We start from the raw sequence: 17,659 nt of genomic DNA on the forward strand, positions 1-17,659 counted from the left end.
CCCCAACCAAGGATCATCAAAAGCTGCGCTATAAATTCTCGGACAACCCAAAGATTCCTAGATGCCCTTCCAGACTCCCTCCACCTACCCAAGGACGTCAGAGAGCAAAAATTGGTTAACCACCTAACTGAGGAATTAAATTTAACCTTGCGTAATACCCTAGATGCAGTCGCACCCCTAAAAACGAAAAACATTTGACATAAGAGACTAGCTCCCTGGTATACAGAAAATACCCGAGCCCTGAAGCAAGCTTCCAGAAAATTGGAACTGTATTGGCGCCACACCAAACTGGAAGTCTTTCGACTGGCTTGCAGTATCGAAGAACCCTCACTGCTGCTCGATCACGCTATTTTTCCAACTTAATTGAGGAGAAAAAGAACAATCCAACATTTATTTTCGATACTGTCGCAAAGCTAACTAAAAAGCAGCATTCCCCAAGAGAGGATGGCTTTCACTTCAGCAGTGATAACGTCATGAACCTCTTTGACGAGAAGGTAATGATAATTAGAATTACGTACTCCTCTTTAAATCTGCGTATTTCTCCAAAGCTCAGTGGGTCAGCCTGTTTTAGTGGGAGTTTGGTCTTCCTGTTGACATTAATAGACCAGTAAGAAAGAGAGTTCCAAACCTCTCTGTCAGTATCAGCCAGTTTCCAGTTTTCCTCTATCCACTCCCAGACAGTCCTAGCAAAACCCTTGCTTGAGAAATTGCTCTTGCTAAGAAGCTTCAATTTTACAAATTGAAAACAATCACAGTAAGGTACTTCATTGTTACCCAGAAATGTTTTGATATTGAGATAAAAATGGCTGCATTGGCCCCTTTAAAGGAGGGACGGGCAAAATATTGTTGGATTTGAGTCATTTTAAAGACGCCTGCCTATTAGCTGTATCAGTTATTGGTTCTGCCAGCTGAATGTGATAAGGAGAGAAGGAGATAAGCACAGGGACTGAGTATATAATTACACTGTATATTGATTATTCCTGATTGAGAGGTTAACCAGGTCTCCAATCTAAATGGATAAAATGGGTATTTTGTCTGTCTGCAACTTGATGACGCAGCTGTGCACTTTGTCTGTCATGACTGGCAGTCACGTTTTCAGCATTCCAAACAAAATGAGATGATGAACCCAGATTTATGCGGGCTTGTGTGGTTCCGTGAGGTATTTGACATCATCTCTCTTCCTGTAGGCACATATTGCATCATATTAATATTAATCAGTATTTTCACACCTGATACAACACATGTGAGCCTGCATATTAACACCCAGATGGCTCAACACTGACTCACTATCCTGACATAACTTATCCTATCACACAAATCATGACATCCAGGAATGTGGTGGTGATAAAACGGTGGGTAACGTCAGTGGAGATAAGTCGTAAGTTAACACCTTAACACTAATGCTAACTGCACTAATATGGCACAATTGGTGCATAAACACCTAGTAATGTATAGCCCACCAATAAATACCTTAGCATGACTCTCCTTCAAACTGGATGCGGCAATCTGAGCACATTGTTAAAGCTCAGGGCTTAAGAATCCTTCTAAACTTCCCCTTAATTTTAATGACATCCTGTGAGAACACTCCAACCCTCAGTAATGAGGACACGCCAACCTTCAGTAATGAGGACACGCCAACCGTCAGTAATGAGGACACTCCAACCCTCAGTAATGAGGACACGCCAACACTCAGTAATGAGGACACGCCAACCCTCAGTAATGAGGACACGCCAACCTTCAGTAATGAGGACACACCAACCTTCAGTAATGAGGACACGCCAACCCTCAGTAATGAGGACACGCCAACCCTCAGTAATGAGAACACTCCAACCCTCAGTAATGAGAACACTCCAACCCTCAGTAATGAGAACACGCCAACCTTCAGTAATGAGAACACGCCAACCCTCAGTAATGAGAACACGCCAACCCTCAGTAATGAGAACACGCCAACCCTCAGTAATGAGAACACGCCAACCTTCAGTAATGAGAACACGCCAACCCTCAGTAATGAGAACACGCCAACCCTCAGTAATGAGGACCAACCTTCAGTAATGAGGACACGCCAACCCTCAGTAATGAGGACACGTCAACCCTCAGTAATGAGAACACTCCAACCCTCAGTAATGAGAACACTCCAACCCTCAGTAATGAGGACACGCCAACCCTCTAATGAGAACACTCCAACCCTCAGTAATGAGAACACTCCAACCCTCAGTAATGAGAACACTCCAACCCGCAGTAATGAGAACACGCCAACCCTCAGTAATGAGAACACTCCAACCCTCAGTAATGAGAACACTCCAACCCTCAGTAATGAGAACACACCAACCTTCAGTAATGAGAACACTCCAACCCTCAGTAATGAGAACCCTCCAACCCTCAGTAATGAGAACCCTCCAACCCTCAGTACTGAGAACACGCCAACCTTCAGTAATGAGAACACTCCAACCCTCAGTAATGAGAACACTCCAACCCTCAGTAATGAGGACACGCCAACCCTCAGTAATGAGAACACTCCAACCCTCAGTAATGAGAACACTCCAACCCTCAGTAATGAGAACACGCCAACCTTCAGTAATGAGAACACTCCAACCCTCAGTAATGAGAACACTCCAACCCTCAGTAATGAGAACACGCCAACCTTCAGTAATGAGAACACTCCAACCCTCAGTAATGAGAACACTCCAACATCAGTAATGAGAACACTCCAACCCTCAGTCATCAGTGTTCCCTTTGAAAAGAGAAAAACAGAAAACAAACAAGGTCATCAGTGAGCAGAGGGTGAGCAGCTGTGTATCTATCCCCTATCCCCTCTCTCTCCTCCACCCAACCCAGAGATGGGTCCCTAACATCCCCTCCAGAGCCCCTCGGGGTGCAGCAGAGTTGGTGTACGCAAACTCTTCTCCTTTCCTCCCCATACAAAAGACCGTTCGGAAACACAGTCATGCAACAACTTCCACATTCTCAGGCAATTTGAACCCTTTCACGTATAAATTTTAGTTTTGGGATGATTTGGTTATCATAAGGGTATCATAATTGCCTGACTGTCTGACTATACAATTTCACTTAATATGAGTGAAAATTATAGGATGACATTTGGTGTAATTGCTCAACCCCTGCCTGATCTTTTCGTTCTAAATAATGTGCAATGACATTTTCACAGATGCATCTTCCATTTATTTTTCAGTATTTGAATAAACACGTGTGTATGTACATGCGCCTGTGCGAGAGGGTGTCAGACAAGGGGTCTCTCTATCCTATTGGCTTTGTTGACATCGAAACACTGCCAACACATCTACCCTGCCCTTCTCATCCCCTCTCCTCCCTCTCTTTTCCACCTCGCCGCGCCATGGGGCTGAGAGCCACTGTGGACTTGGCATTTAACAACTGACAAAGAGTGTTAACATTTAATCGCTAAATGTTAACTGCCAGCTTGACTCAGTACGGCGGGCGGGGAGACTTTATTTTACCAATGGATGGAACTTCTGTCTCGTTCTGCCTTCCGCTCATCCCAACAGTGGAAACAGCTTATTTCTGACCCAATTGTGGCACCAGCGATACTGGTTAGGAAGTTATATCTAATGCTGCTGCCTCCAAATGTAGACCTATAGAACTCATTTTAGACTCAGTGTGCCTAAGTCTCTGGGTGTTAGACTTAAGTACAGCCAGACTTTTATAGACTATAGGCTAATCATTTAGAACCTGACCTAGATTAACTGGTAGAAGACTATGCAAGCTGATGGGATAATTAAAGTCAGTGGGGCAAACATATTTTGTTTATAAGAGGTAATAATATACAGTAGCCTACAGGATATAGAAGGGCCAGTAATATTAGCCTGTTCTAGAATGCCATGTAAAAATCCTCCCAGCGTGAAATAGTTCCCAATCATTCTGATTGTGTTGTGATTGTGACGTCATGTTGTAAAACCTCTCCCAGCGAGAAAATGTTTCCAGTTCAATAATTGCACGTGCGTCTCTTTATGTGGATGGCTGAGCTTGTGGGGATGTTTCTCTCACACCCTCCCATAGTGCCAAAGTCTTTGTAATCGCAAAAGATCTCTCTTCACATCAACCCTTGGGACATTGACGCACGAGTCTGGGTGTTTATATGCTGACCTCACGCCTCAACAAGCTTCAATACTCCTGGCCACCATTGATTGGCAGATGTGTGAAACAAATGTGCGTGCCCACAGACCAGTTTTTCAAGGTCGAGGAAGGGTGTGAGAGAAACATCCGGGCTGCGTTTCAAACTTATTAAAGATACACCCTCGTCCACATACCCTCATTCCCTTGGGGGAATCTCCGCGGCCATATTTGTCGTCGGTGCAAATGATTAGCCAAGCAAGGGAAGTTTGCAACGTAAGCCCCTCAGCCCTCGTTTTTAATGGAGTTTGCGAGTGTATAATTATGTTCACTTCGGGGCTTGAAACACCGCATAATTCAATTCGTGATGATTGTACATCCGCTAAGAAAAGTCTGCCAAAACTTAAAACCTCAACGTCAAGATGGAGTCAGCATACAAGTGTAAGTAAAAAACAAATGTAAATCAGTTAGAAATGGTGCTACTAATGCACAAACACGTCTCGTAAAGTAATAATGCTTTTGTTTGGTTAGCTTCGGAAATTGTAGAAATAAAACATTTTCCTTCTTCAGAAGTTCCAGCTAGGCCGGCTAATGTTATTTAGCTAATTAATTTGCTAGCTATCATACAGTAGGTGTATATTTAAGCAATAAGGCCCGAGGGGGTGTGGTATATAGCCAGTATACCACAGCTAAGGACTGTTCTTATGCATGACGCAATGCGGAGGACCTGGATATAGCCCTTAGCTGTGGTATATTGGCCATATACCACAATCCCCTAAGGTACCTTATTGCTTTTATAAACTGGTTACAAAGGTAATTAAAGCAGTAAAAATAAATGTTTTGTCATACCCATGGAATACCGTCTGATATCCCACGGCTGTCAGCCAATCAACATTCAGGGCTCGAACCACCCAGTTTATAACAATATATTATATATTTAATGTAAGTAGACATGCAATCATATTTGACTGTAGCACATATAAAGCACCCACAAGCTACCGGTGGCTGAAAACACAATCATCGCAGGATGAACGAGTGACGAATTTACGGGCAAGGTTGGTCCATTTAAAAAATCATTCCTTCCTCCCTCGCCTCTTTCCCAGCAAGTGTATACTCATCATACATCATGATACGTCATCAGAAGCATCCACTTAATTTAAGGGCTGAGGGAAGAGGGTGTGTCTACAACATTGAAGGTCCCCAAGAACAGTGGCCTCCATCATTCTTAAATGAAAGAAGTTTGGATCCACCAAGACTCTTCCTAGAGCTTCCCAAACTGAGCAATCAGCGGAGAAGGGCCTTGGTCAGGGAGGTGGAGAAATTTTACATCATGACGTTACAGTCAGGTAAAAAATATGCAAGGTACTGAACCTTAATTGCTCCTGTAAGTCGCTCTGGTTTAGAGCATCTGCTAATTAACTGAAATGTAAGTGCCAGTTTTAGAATGGTAGGGAGCATTCCATTGTCAGTGTCTCATCTCTCTCAATAACCCAAAGGCATTTAAGGCTTACTTGCTGCTATAAATGCCAATCTTTGGTGACAAATGTGTGTTCATTTAGCAATATGATGGACGCTGAACAATCATCTACCAGAGTGACCCTGTGTTGTCACATTATAAGACTTTTAAAAAAAAAATCTTGCATTCTAGACCTCCGGGGCCAGAGTTTCGCTGACATTTACAGAGACCTTGAGAGACCTCACAGTCTCTCTAGACAACGCAGAAGATAATGATGTTCACCACTATGCCTTGGCTTCCTCAAATCACATGGGACCAAGAAGAATAGACAATATGTCAGGATTCAGTAAATGGAAAAAAATACCTCATCCTCATATTTTCACACCCCAACTGTTCCGTTAGAACTATACTGATCAGAAAATATAAACGCAACATGCGTACGAAGTTACTGAGTTGCAGTTCATATCATTGAATGTATTAGACCCTAATCAATGGATTTCACATGACTGGGCAGGGGCGCAGCATAGGCTGCCACTCACTTGGGAGCCAGGCCCAGCTAATCAGAATGGGTTTATCCCCACAAAAAGGGCTTTTGACAGAAATAGCCCTCGGTTTCATCAGCTGTCTGGGTGGCTGTTCTGGTGGACATTCCTGCAGTCAGAATGCCAATTGCAAGCTCCCTCAAAACTTGAGACATCTGTGGCATTGTGTTGTGTGACAAAATTGCACATTTTAGAGTAGCCTTTTATTGTCTCCAGCACAAGGTCCACCTGTGTAATAATCATGCTGTTTAATCAGCTTCTTGACATGCCACACCTGTCAGGTGGATGGATTATCTTGGCAGAGGAGAAATGCGCACAAACAGGGATATAAACAAATTTGTGCACAAAATTTGAGAGAAATAAACTTTTTGTGCGTATGGAACATTTCTGGGATCTTTTATTTCAGCTCATGAAACAAGGACCAACACTTTACATGTTGCATTCATATTTTTGTTCAGTATAATAAAGTAATATCTCTCTCTGTGTAAATTCTTTTTTACATACCAGCTCCCTCGTAGTCCTTCAGACTGTTGGTTGTGAGGACAGGAGAAGGGTTGTAGTGTCGCTAGCAAGGATAAGCACAGATTTATCTGATGTCTTCTTTAAGTAATAAGAAGTAACATCATTCAAAGCTGCCTTTATCCGTACCTCTAGAGAACTCCTCTTGGTATGTTGAGGACTGAAAGAGTCCAGGAGCATAGCACATACAAACAAACAAACAAACAAACAAACATACATACATACATACATACATGTACAGTAGCTAGGACCTGGGTATAAATAGTATTTTTATCCCTTCAAAGACTTAAGCTGCACTTGGTTTAGTGGAACCAATTAGATAGTCCCGAAAGTGCCAACAATACCAATCCAGTGTGCTGGGTGAGCTAAACCAAGCACACTTAATGTATTTGAGAGAAAACACTGTTTTGACACAGGCCTGATGGTACAGTAGGTTAGGAAAAGACGGACAGTATGGGACAGCTTGGGCTTATTAAGGCACAACACGATGGAATAGAAAACCACTTTACTTGTCAGGTCAACTGCAATGAAAATCATCAAGAGATTTTCTCATTTCCATTTCCACTAAGATCGCCTTATAGCCTACTAATAGTCCTTTAAAAAATATATTTTTTACACAATAGCTCATCTTTTGATTGCCACTTTGTGGTCAGGGGTCACTGAAAGTGCCACTATGGGTTAGTTGTGCTTGAGATTTTCTCTTTGGTTGATAGACCTTGCAAATCCACTGTGGGTGAATTTAATTAAGGAATTCGCTTTTTCAAAAGTTTCACAATATGTTTGAGATATTTCAATAAGACAAGATAAACTCCTCATCTTTGCAATTGACTCGACACTGATCTAGATGGTCTGCAGCGAATGTACACAAACAGATGTCACACAAGATCCACCACACACAGTGACAGGAGCTAGAGGTCAAAGGTTAAAGGTCAGATAGAGGTCAAGGAGAGACACAGAACACTCAAGGTAAAAGTCACCGCTCACCACAGATATAGGATCAGATTACCTTAGCCCCAATCCTAGCCTAACTATTAGGAAGTTGATATAAGCTCTGACCGTGTATCAGTGGTTAGGAGCAACCTTTACCTATTCCACACACAACGGCCATTCCTACCATGGTGGCTTTGGGAGCGGACGGGCCAATGCTTTTCACCTAGAATACAGAAGGAACCAGGCACAGTAAGTAGTGGAGAGGACAGAGAGTTTACAACATATCAAACCAAGAGAGGAGAGCCAGATAGAGCAACAGAATACAGCTGAAACATCACAACATATTATATATTTTCTTTCAAATGTCACATTTGCCAATCAAATAAAGACATGGTATTGTACAGATCACTTCATATGATCACATAAGTAGAAATTAATGCGGGACATTTGATCGGCCCTTACTAAAGGTTATGCCACACACTCCAAGTAAAATACAGCTAACACCGGACTGAACACTACGCTATTAGATTAGATTAGGTAAAAGGAGGTAAAGATTGAAGGCTATATGAGTATAAACGAGATGAAATGTGAGGCAGAATGAAGGTTGGAGGAATTACGAGAGAAGAAGGGCTGCAGGTTAAAAGGATGGCAAAGAAGGTACAGATCCAATTCTAGACGAGTAGAAAGGGGGGAGATGAAAGAGACGAGGAGATGTAGAAGTCAGCTGTGTTCTGTACACCATGTTACCACCGAGGCGTGTGCACACACGCACGCACACCCACCCACCCACGCATGCAGGCACACGCCCATGCATGCACACACATTGTTGGGTGTGAGGGTCCAGCCATGCGAAACTTTGATCCATCATTATAGATGATGGATCAGCTCCTCATACAGGCTGCCTCCCACACAGCAACAGATACTGATATTTAAAAGAATTGGTTACAACCTTAATCTAAAATGTAATAAATAGTTGTTTTTCCTCATCAATCTACACAAAAAAACATAATGACAAAGCAAAAACTGGTTTTTAGAAATGTTTACTAATTTATAAAAAATGATCAACTGAAATATCTCATTTACAAGTATTCAGACTCTTTACTCAGTCCTTTGTTGAAACACCTTTGCAGGCAATTACAGCCTCGAATCATCTGGGGTATGACGGTACAAGCATGGCACACCTGTATTTTGGTAGTTTCTCCCATTCTTCTCTGCAGATCCTCTCAAGCTGTGTCAGGTTGGATGGGGAGCGTTGCTGCACAGCTATTTTCAGGTCTCTTCAGAGATGTTCGATTGGGTTCAAGTCCGGGCTCTGGCTGGGCCACTCAAGGATATTCAGAGACTTGTCCCGAAGCCACTCCTGCGATGTCTTGGCTGTGTGCTTAGGGTCGTTGTCCTGTTAGAAGGTGAACCTTGCCCCAGTCTGAGGTCCTGAGCGCTCTGGAGCAGGTTTTCATCAAGGATGTCTCTATACTTTGTTTCGTTCATCTTTGCCTCGAACCTGCCGGTCCCTGCCACTGAAAAACACCCCTGCAGCATGATGCTGCAACCACCATGCTTCACTGTAGGGATAGTGCCAGGTTTTCTCCAGATGTGACACTTGGCATTCAGGCCAAAGAGTTAAATCTTGGTTTCATCAGACCAGTTTTGGCAAACTCCAAGCGGGCTGTCATGTGCCTTTTACTGAGGAGTGGCTTCCGTCTGACCATTCTATCAAGGCCTGATTGGTGGAATTCTGCAGAGATAGTTGTCATTTTGGAAGGTTCTCCCATCTCCACAGAGGAACTCTGGAGCTCTGTCAGAGTGACCATCGGGTTCTTGGTCACCTCCCTGACCAAAGCCCTTCTCCCCCGATTGCTCAGTTTGGGAAGCTCTAGGAAGAGTCTTGGTGGATCCAAACTTCTTTCATTTAAGAATGATGGAGGCCACTGTTCTTGGGGACCTTCAATGTTGCAGACATTTTTTGGTAACATTCCCCAGATCTGTGCCTCGAAACAATTCTGTCTCGGAGCTCTACGGACAATTCCTTTGACTTCATGGCTTGATTTTTGCTCTGACATGCACTATCAATTGTGGGACCTTATATAGACAGGTGTGTACCTTTCCAAATCATGTCCAATCAATTGAATTTACCACAGGTGGGCTCCAATCAAGTTGTAGAAACATCTCAAGGTTGATCAAATGGAAACAGAATGCACCTGAGCTCAATTTCGAGTCGCATAGCAAAGGGTCTGAATACTTATGTAAATAAGGTATTTCTGTTTTTTTGTTTTTATACATTTGCAAAAATGTGTGATTATGGGCTATTGTGTGTAGATCAATTGTAGAATAAGGCTGTAACGTAGGAAAATGTGGCAAATGTCAAGGGGTCTGAATACTTTCCGAATGCTCTGTGGGCCTACGTTCCCCACCTCTAAATGCCTAGCAACACACACACAAACCCTACGTACAAACGCTTTAAGTGACTTGAAGCCTTGACCTAAAGAGCTAATGGAATGCTATGGCCCGATGTCTAACACACTGAAATCAGTTTGAGATGTGGAAAGCCAAAGAGAGATACAGATATCCAGCATGGTACCCTATTTCCTATTGTGCACTACTTTTCACCAGAACCTTATTGGTATGGATCTACAGTACATGTAAGACATTGTCTGTGTCCCAAATAGCACTTTATTCTCTATGTAGTGACCTGGTTAAAAGTAGTGCACTACATACAGTAGGTAATACATTTGGGTTGCAGATTTGGACTTATATGTACTTCCATATTTATATTTACTACATTAGAGACATTCTGTTCAATACTAAATGGATTGTATTGATTATGCCATGTCTATTCGTGGCTAACTTCTGTTCATTGACAGTTTAAAAGAATGATGCCCCTTTGGGTCACATTGTTTAACGATCTGTATCCTTTGTTTCACCTATATCTACTGCTGACAGGTAGGGAGAGATGATGTCATTCACAAGTCAATGGTCAATGGGTTCATTCCGATTGGCAGCTTTGGCTGACTCTTTAGTCTTGGGTTTTTGGCCGTGTGTACACTTCAGTACAGGGAGTCTATAGCTGCACCACAACGAACCAAACAAACCCACTGGGGGGGAAAAAAACTGATTGCAGAGGCGTCATTCACCCCAGAGATCTGAGGGGACAAAAAGTATGTGAGGATGGCTGTGGGGTGGTCCGAAGGGAAGCTAGGCCTCCCCGACCGTAAGTTGGACAATTTTGCATTTTTCAAACACGTGAAACAGCATTTTCCTTCAATCTAGAGTCATAAGCATTATGCTTAATACTATGAACTCTTGAGCTGTATCCTGGTGGTTGTTGATTTAAAGTAACTGGATATGCTTCTCTGCTTCTGCTTCTCTGCTTCTCTGCTTCTCTGCTTCTGCTTCTGCTTCTGCTTCTGCTTCTGCTTCTGCTTCTTTGCTTCTGCTTCTGCTTCTCTGCTTCTCTGCTTCTGCTTCTCTGCTTCTCTGCTTCTCTGTTTCTGCTTCTGCTTCTGCTTCTCTGCTTCTCTGCTTCTGCTTCTGCTTCTCTGCTTCTGCTTCTGCTTCTCTGCTTCTCTGCTTCTGCTTCTCTGCTTCTGCTTCTTTGCTTCTGCTTCTGCTTCTGCTTCTCTGCTTCTGCTTCTGCTTCTCTGCTTCTCTGCTTCTGCTTCTCTGCTTCTGCTTCTTTGCTTCTGCTTCTGCTTCTCTGCTTCTCTGCTTCTGCTTCTCTGCTTCTCTGCTTCTCTGCTTCTGCTTCTGCTTCTCTGCTTCTACTTCTGCTTCTCTGCTTCTCTGCTTCTCTGCTTCTCTGCTTCTGCTTCTGCTTCTGCTTCTGCTTCTTTGCTTCTGCTTCTCTGCTTCTCTGCTTCTCTGCTTCTGCTTCTCTGCTTCTCTGCTTCTCTGCTTCTGCTTCTGCTTCTGCTTCTGCTTCTGCTTCTCTGCTTCTGCTTCTTTGCTTCTGCTTCTCTGCTTCTCTGCTTCTCTGCTTCTGCTTCTCTGCTTCTCTGCTTCTCTGCTTCTGCTTCTGCTTCTGCTTCTGCTTCTCTGCTTCTGCTTTTTTGCTTCTCTGCTTCTCTGCTTCTCTGCTTCTCTGCTTCTGCTAAAATCTTGGTGAAAGATTGAAAGGAATGTGAGACTTATGTACTTGCTTATGTACTTGCTTTTCTAAAGTCTACCAAACTTGCCAGCAGACATGCCAGCTAAGATAGTTAGACTAGCTAGATACTCTAAATTCATTGATACCCTGAAATGGCAGCTTGGTAGCTAGTTATAAGAGTGGGACATTGGGAACAACAACAACAACAACTATTTTAAACAGGACAAATCTGAGGAGGCACATAGTCCTGTTCCTCCTTAGGGCATGAGGCCTCTGACTGGTTGAATCAACGCGGTTTCAACATCATTTCAATAAAGCAATTCAATGTGATGACATTGAATCAACATGGAAAACTGATTGGATTTGCAAATAGTCATCAAGTCAGGGAGACATTTCAAAATGATTTTTTTTCTTTTTAATTCACACTAGTTGACAACTCAACCAAATGTAAATCAACGCTAGACGCTGAAATGACACCTGTGCCAATGGGACTGCAGTGAATGCTATCGTGACTAAAGCAACAGAGATGTCACCGCCCTGAGGGAGACCCTCAAATGGCCAGCCTAGCTTGTCTACCGTCAGTGAGAGCCAATGTTTGCGAAGATTTTCATTTAGATTTGTGCTCATGGTAAATACTTCTACAATGGCCCTGGTGTGTTACTCCAGTCTGCTACTCCGGTCTCCGCAGCAACATCCCAATAAGTCTGATTAAATCAATGAGCTGGAGTTAGCCTGCCTGGAGGTCATTTCAAGAACAAATGTGTGGCTTTTTGCAAAACACACACAGATAAAGGACGATTGGAGAGCTAGAATAACATTAAAAATGCTTCTCTCCCTCCACATCGCTTCTCCCTTTCCCTTCTACCTTTCCTCCTCCCTTCCCAACCTTGCTATTTTCATTCCTCTCATCTCTCTCCTTTCTTCCTTTCTCGCCTCTGCCTCTCTCTCCTCCCCTCTCTCTTTCATTTATCACTCTTCAAAGTTCAGTCAGTTTGTTCTGTGTGAGCAACACTCGAGAGTCATTCAGCATATAGCATAATCAATTGGCACGGTGTTTCTTCTCTCCATCTCTCTCTGTCTCTCCCGCTCTCTCTCTGGTATAACAGAAAACAGGCTGGGACTGGGTGTGATGTCATGTACTGCATGTGTGAGTGAGTGTTTGTGTTCCTGCTTCCCTGCTGAGTGCGTTGGGCTGTTATCGCTCCCTCTGATATCTCATTACATTACATAACAAATCTGCCTGATAGCTAGCATTATCATCCTCCTACAGCACCAGAAGCCATGCGAGATGATTACATTCTTAATAGCGTCATATGTCTTTGATTTTTTTTAAACACCACCTATGCAGGTGTGTTGGTAGGACTCATATCACACCTGGGATTTGAGTCTCCTGTGGCACAGGTGAAAGAACGCATTGAACCAATACAGAAGAACAGCAGTAGAAAGGATGTATTGGATGTATTTGGATGGGCTTGAAGGATGGGATGGGCTTGAAGGTTTCAGTAAAAGATTTAGCTGCTTCGGAGCTCCCATAAAGAACAAATACCAGCCACTGATCCCTACTGTGTAGCTTATGCAAATCATACAAAGATACAGTCGATTTACAGAGGTTTGGAAGTGTGGTGCTAAATATGCATGTTAAACTGATACAGTGGTTTGGGATCAGTCAGGCATCAAAGCGGATTGTGTTGGTGATAATTAACAGCAGCACAGAGCAAATGTGTTGTCAGAGTTTACCAGTCTGCTCTGAAACAAGCTTTCTTCATTAACTCTCCATCTAGCAGCAATCCCCCAAGCACAAATAGAAGACAGAGAGAGAGAGAGAGAGAGAGAGACAGAGAGAGAGACAGAGAGAGAGAGAGAGAGAGAGAGAGAGAGAGAGAGAGACAGAGAGAGAGACAGAGAGAGAGAGAGAGAGAGAGAGAGAGAGAGAGAGAGAGAGAGAGAGAGAGAGAGAGAGAGAGACAGAGAGAGAGACAGAGAGAGAGAGAGAGAGAGAGAGAGAGAGAGAGAGAGACAGAGAGAGAGACAGAGAGAGAGAGAGAGAGAGAGAGAGAGAGAGAGAGAGAGAGAGAGAGAGACAGAGAGAGAGACAGAGAGAGAGAGAGAGAGAGAGAGAGAGAGAGAGAGAGAGAGAGAGAGAGAGACAGAGAGAGAGACAGAGAGAGAGAGAGAGAGAGAGAGAGAGAGAGAGAGAGAAAGAGAGAGAGAGAGAGAGAGAGGGGTGGGGATAGAGAGAGAGAAAAAATATATTAAGGTAAGTAGAGAGGGAGAGCGAGATTCGCTAAAAATGTAGGGTGATCAAAGTGAGAAATGCTGTTTTAATTCCTGGAATCATATCGTCCTGTCGACAAGCTCATTACAGAGAAACACTGCTGCAGGAGAGAGATGGGGAGGGAGAGCGAGAAATAGAGACAAGTAGAGCGCAAGAGAAAAACAAGCAACTGAAACCCACAGATGAGGCCGACAATACAGATGCTGTAAAATGGCAGGACAATAATGCTCTCTCAAATGGAAGGACTATAATGCTCTCTCAAGCATCAATCTGTGGGAAGACTCTCTTTGGCCAGTCGAGGAAGTTTCATTTGAGGGGCTTTGACCTCTGATCTGTTCAGATATGCAGTACAAACATCTCTGTACCGTTTACAGTACATACAGTTTTAACGTACCCAGCCGTGCTGCTAAGACCTGAATGATACAACATTTGAGATGATGATGATACACATCTCTCTCTCTCTCTCTCTCTCTTTCATTCTCTCATTCTCTCTCTGTGTGTGATCTCTGATGTGATCTCTGATGTGTTATGGACAAATAACTTCTCACACCATGGCAGAGAGCCAGCCACCTCTGGGAATATTCCCATTTCACGTCATGCTTGACATGCTTTACATTTCAATGTAATTGGAGATCACATCCGGATTCAAACCACAGTAGTTTCCTTAAATGACCCCCCTACTCACTGCAATCACAACAGTGTTGTCAGGCAAACTAATAGGCCACTGTTTTGACATGTTATGTAATGCTTTCGCTTTCGCATTGGCTAAACAAGTCACACAAACACACTGGTTGGTTTCTTTTGTTTCCCATTCTCTCCTTCCACTGTACAATCAAACCCAGCAGGAGTCTCAGTATCCAGTCTCCTGCCAACACACAGAGCTAATTCCAAATGCATTAATGATCAGACTAGGACAATACTGTTAACAAAGGCAAACGGTGTGGGTGTGCTGTCTGTGTCAGGGAGAAAAACACGCGCTTTTCACAGTTGACTGTCAGTCGTTTGCTAAGATAAAGGCTTCTTTAAGCCTGACAGGGTATGGAAGACCCTGGTTGCAATTGAATTATGATTTTGTCAAGAGTGGTACAAAAGAGACATAAGAATTCAGTGTCATGCCTTGTGGGAGGATTGGTGAGTTAATAAAACAAACAAAAAACAAAACAAATCGTTTCCACAAAAGAATTAGAATCTGGATGTATTCATCAAGAGTTGTCCTCTGGCCGATGGGTGAGTGAGGGAGGAAAAACAACAGAGCTTGTTGAATATTTCTCCAGAGGCTTCTTTGTGTTGTTCGTACCACTGATCTGGGTATTGGGGAGAAAAGCCTCTAACCTTCCACGACCTCCAGATGTCCCTCTGGCGTTGCTATTTTCATTCACTTTTGTTTTGCTTCTTGACAAATTTGGGATTTTCATAAGTTCAAAAGGGTGACCTGACTATGAAATTACAAATAACACTCAAAGTCACATTACTTTTGATGAGCAGCATGTCCCCTTAAGAGCCTTGCCCTCTTGGCTCTACGCATCACCGAACATTCAAAAGCTATAACCGTACCCGACAATTTGCCATGGGTACTTTGGGTGTTGGGCGAGACAAATTTGAATAATGATTAAGGGCATTTAATCTACCTCGGCCCCAATTGATATGCCAATCACACTGGTGAATCTAGTAAACCATGTCAGTCAGTCAGCCTCCAGCGGGAGGGGGGGGAGGGGAGAGGAGGGGAGGGGAGGGGAGAGGAGGCCCAAGGACAGAGCTCCTTTCAGTATCCCTTTAATTACTGCTGGCAGCGGCAGCCATAATGACCCAGAGTCATTGAGAATCAGTGAGCAGCCCAGGGCTACGGACCAGAACAGTAGCATTTCAAACCGTTACAACTTTATCAACATTTCAGAAGAGTGCCACAAGCTAAAGCGCCAGCCTTGATCAGAGCATAGTAGATTAGCGTCAGGTGTCAATGGTTCATGAGATGAACTTTATGAGGAGCACATCATGAGCAGATCCTAATGTTGCGCTGTGAGTCACCATCTGTTTACTCATAGGGGAGAACACATGCAGACACACACACCACAGGGGAACTGTAGTGGTAATGCTAATCCTGATGTTATATTGCCATCAGTGGAGGGATGAAAATTAATTAAAGCATCTTAATCAATGCCATGTTTGCCTCCTTCAGTCTGTGATGATGATCCACTCTAAACCACCTCCCGGTGCTGACAGACTGAATTAACCTTCTGAACCTTAAAAAACATCCTGTAAGTACCAAAACGCATGACTCACTTTGTCAAAAATATAGTTCGGAGAGGGTAACGTTTTGAAGTTCTGGCTAGATAATTGGTTCTAACCTCTACCTGCAATCAATATATAGTGTGTAGTGAGAGGCTGAGGGGCTGAGGTGAGGGGTGTCACCATGGGGGGCCAGGGAAATGCCTGCCAGATTCTCACTACCATCCAATTTACTGTAGTAATATCCCTGTAGAATTAATTTCCCGAAAAATAGAGCCAATTTGTTCTGAAATGAGTAATCTACACGGCGAATGCAAGGAATCCTAAATCGTGCGTTAAATTTGTTTTAGCATAAGACCTCCAGTTCCATGATTTTATAGAACTCTAGTTTTGTCTTTCTTGTGTTACTTGTATCTAGAAGTGTCGTACAAAATGGATGTGCCTAGGCCTATGTCTTCGTGTCTTTTGTGTGTTCTTACAACTCTCATTCTGAATGCACTCTTCCAAATAGACTAGACGTTGATTTTTCTCCTACTAATGGGAAATACACATACTACTGCCCTTGAAATATCAACAATGGAACGATACCCGTTGAAACTATTCAAAATCACTCAGTTAGCCAAGACGAGTGATTGTCAAACGTGAAGAAATCGTTCAAGAAGAAGGAATATATCAATCGGAAACCAGCCATCGTTCTCTGTCTTTTTCTTTATCCTCTCTCTTTTTCTTTATCCTCTCTCTCGCTCTCTCTCTCTTGCCAAGAGGAAGAAAAATAACCCTGTGGCTTAAAGAAAATGAAGTACATATTCTCTTCACACCGAAATCCCACGGAGATAACACAAACATTTACTCAGCCAGAGCCATGACATAAACAACTTCACATATTCAATATTTGTAAACAATGAGACAATCTTATTCCGGCTCCCCTCGGTGGTGATAATGATACTCTTCAAGACAATGGTTAGTCAAGGACGCCTGTTACAGTAGTGTTTATTTCAACCAAACATTTTTTACTGAAAATGTATTCTGACAGTTTTCTTTGAAGAGTTAGATTTTCTGTTGATGCAAGTGAAATATTTGTTATTGCTTCATGGAATACACTGTCTGCAAGTAAATATTGTAACTTAACTTTGATCTGTGTATCTGATTTAACAAGAAGAGTCCTTTCCCAGTGAGAACCAGAAATGTCCACATACTGTAGGTTTCCCTTAAGACAAACACAAATCCTTCCAACAAACCCCAGTCAGATCTGTCAAAAACACGAGCTACAATGGGCCTCTGTGAGTATATATAATTATTATGTTCAGTAGAAACTCTTTCTTTCTTTCTTTCTTTCTCTCTCCCTCTCTCCCTCTCTCTCTCTCTCTCTCTCTCTCCCTCTCTCTCTCTCTCTCTCTCCCTCCCTCACACTCTCTCTCTCTCTCTCTTCTCTCTCTCTCTCTCTCTCTCTCTCTCTCTCTCTCTCTCTCCCTCTCTCTCTCTCTCTCTCTCTCTCTCTCTCTCTCCCTCTCTCTCTCTCTCTCTCTCTCCCTCTCTCTCTCTCT

At 43.1% G+C, this 17,659-nt stretch overlaps 1 protein-coding gene across 6 annotated transcripts in view; it reads right to left on the reverse strand.

Annotated features, from left to right (window-relative positions):
• Window positions 1–17,659, reverse strand: part of LOC110498897 (protein shisa-6) — a 65,040-nt gene that overhangs the window by 14,912 nt on the left and 32,469 nt on the right. For 3 of the 6 annotated variants that reach the window (XM_021575587.2, XM_021575586.2, XM_021575585.2), the window contains exon 5: window positions 7,715–7,753. The exons of the other annotated variants lie outside the window; for them this stretch is intronic. In XM_021575587.2, the coding sequence (XP_021431262.1) occupies window positions 7,715–7,753 (39 nt within the window). The remainder of the gene's footprint in view (window positions 1–7,714; window positions 7,754–17,659) is intronic. 6 annotated transcript variants of the gene reach the window in all.

This window comes from Oncorhynchus mykiss, chromosome 20 (assembly GCF_013265735.2).
Source record: "Oncorhynchus mykiss isolate Arlee chromosome 20, USDA_OmykA_1.1, whole genome shotgun sequence".
Classification (NCBI taxonomy): domain Eukaryota; kingdom Metazoa; phylum Chordata; class Actinopteri; order Salmoniformes; family Salmonidae; genus Oncorhynchus; species Oncorhynchus mykiss.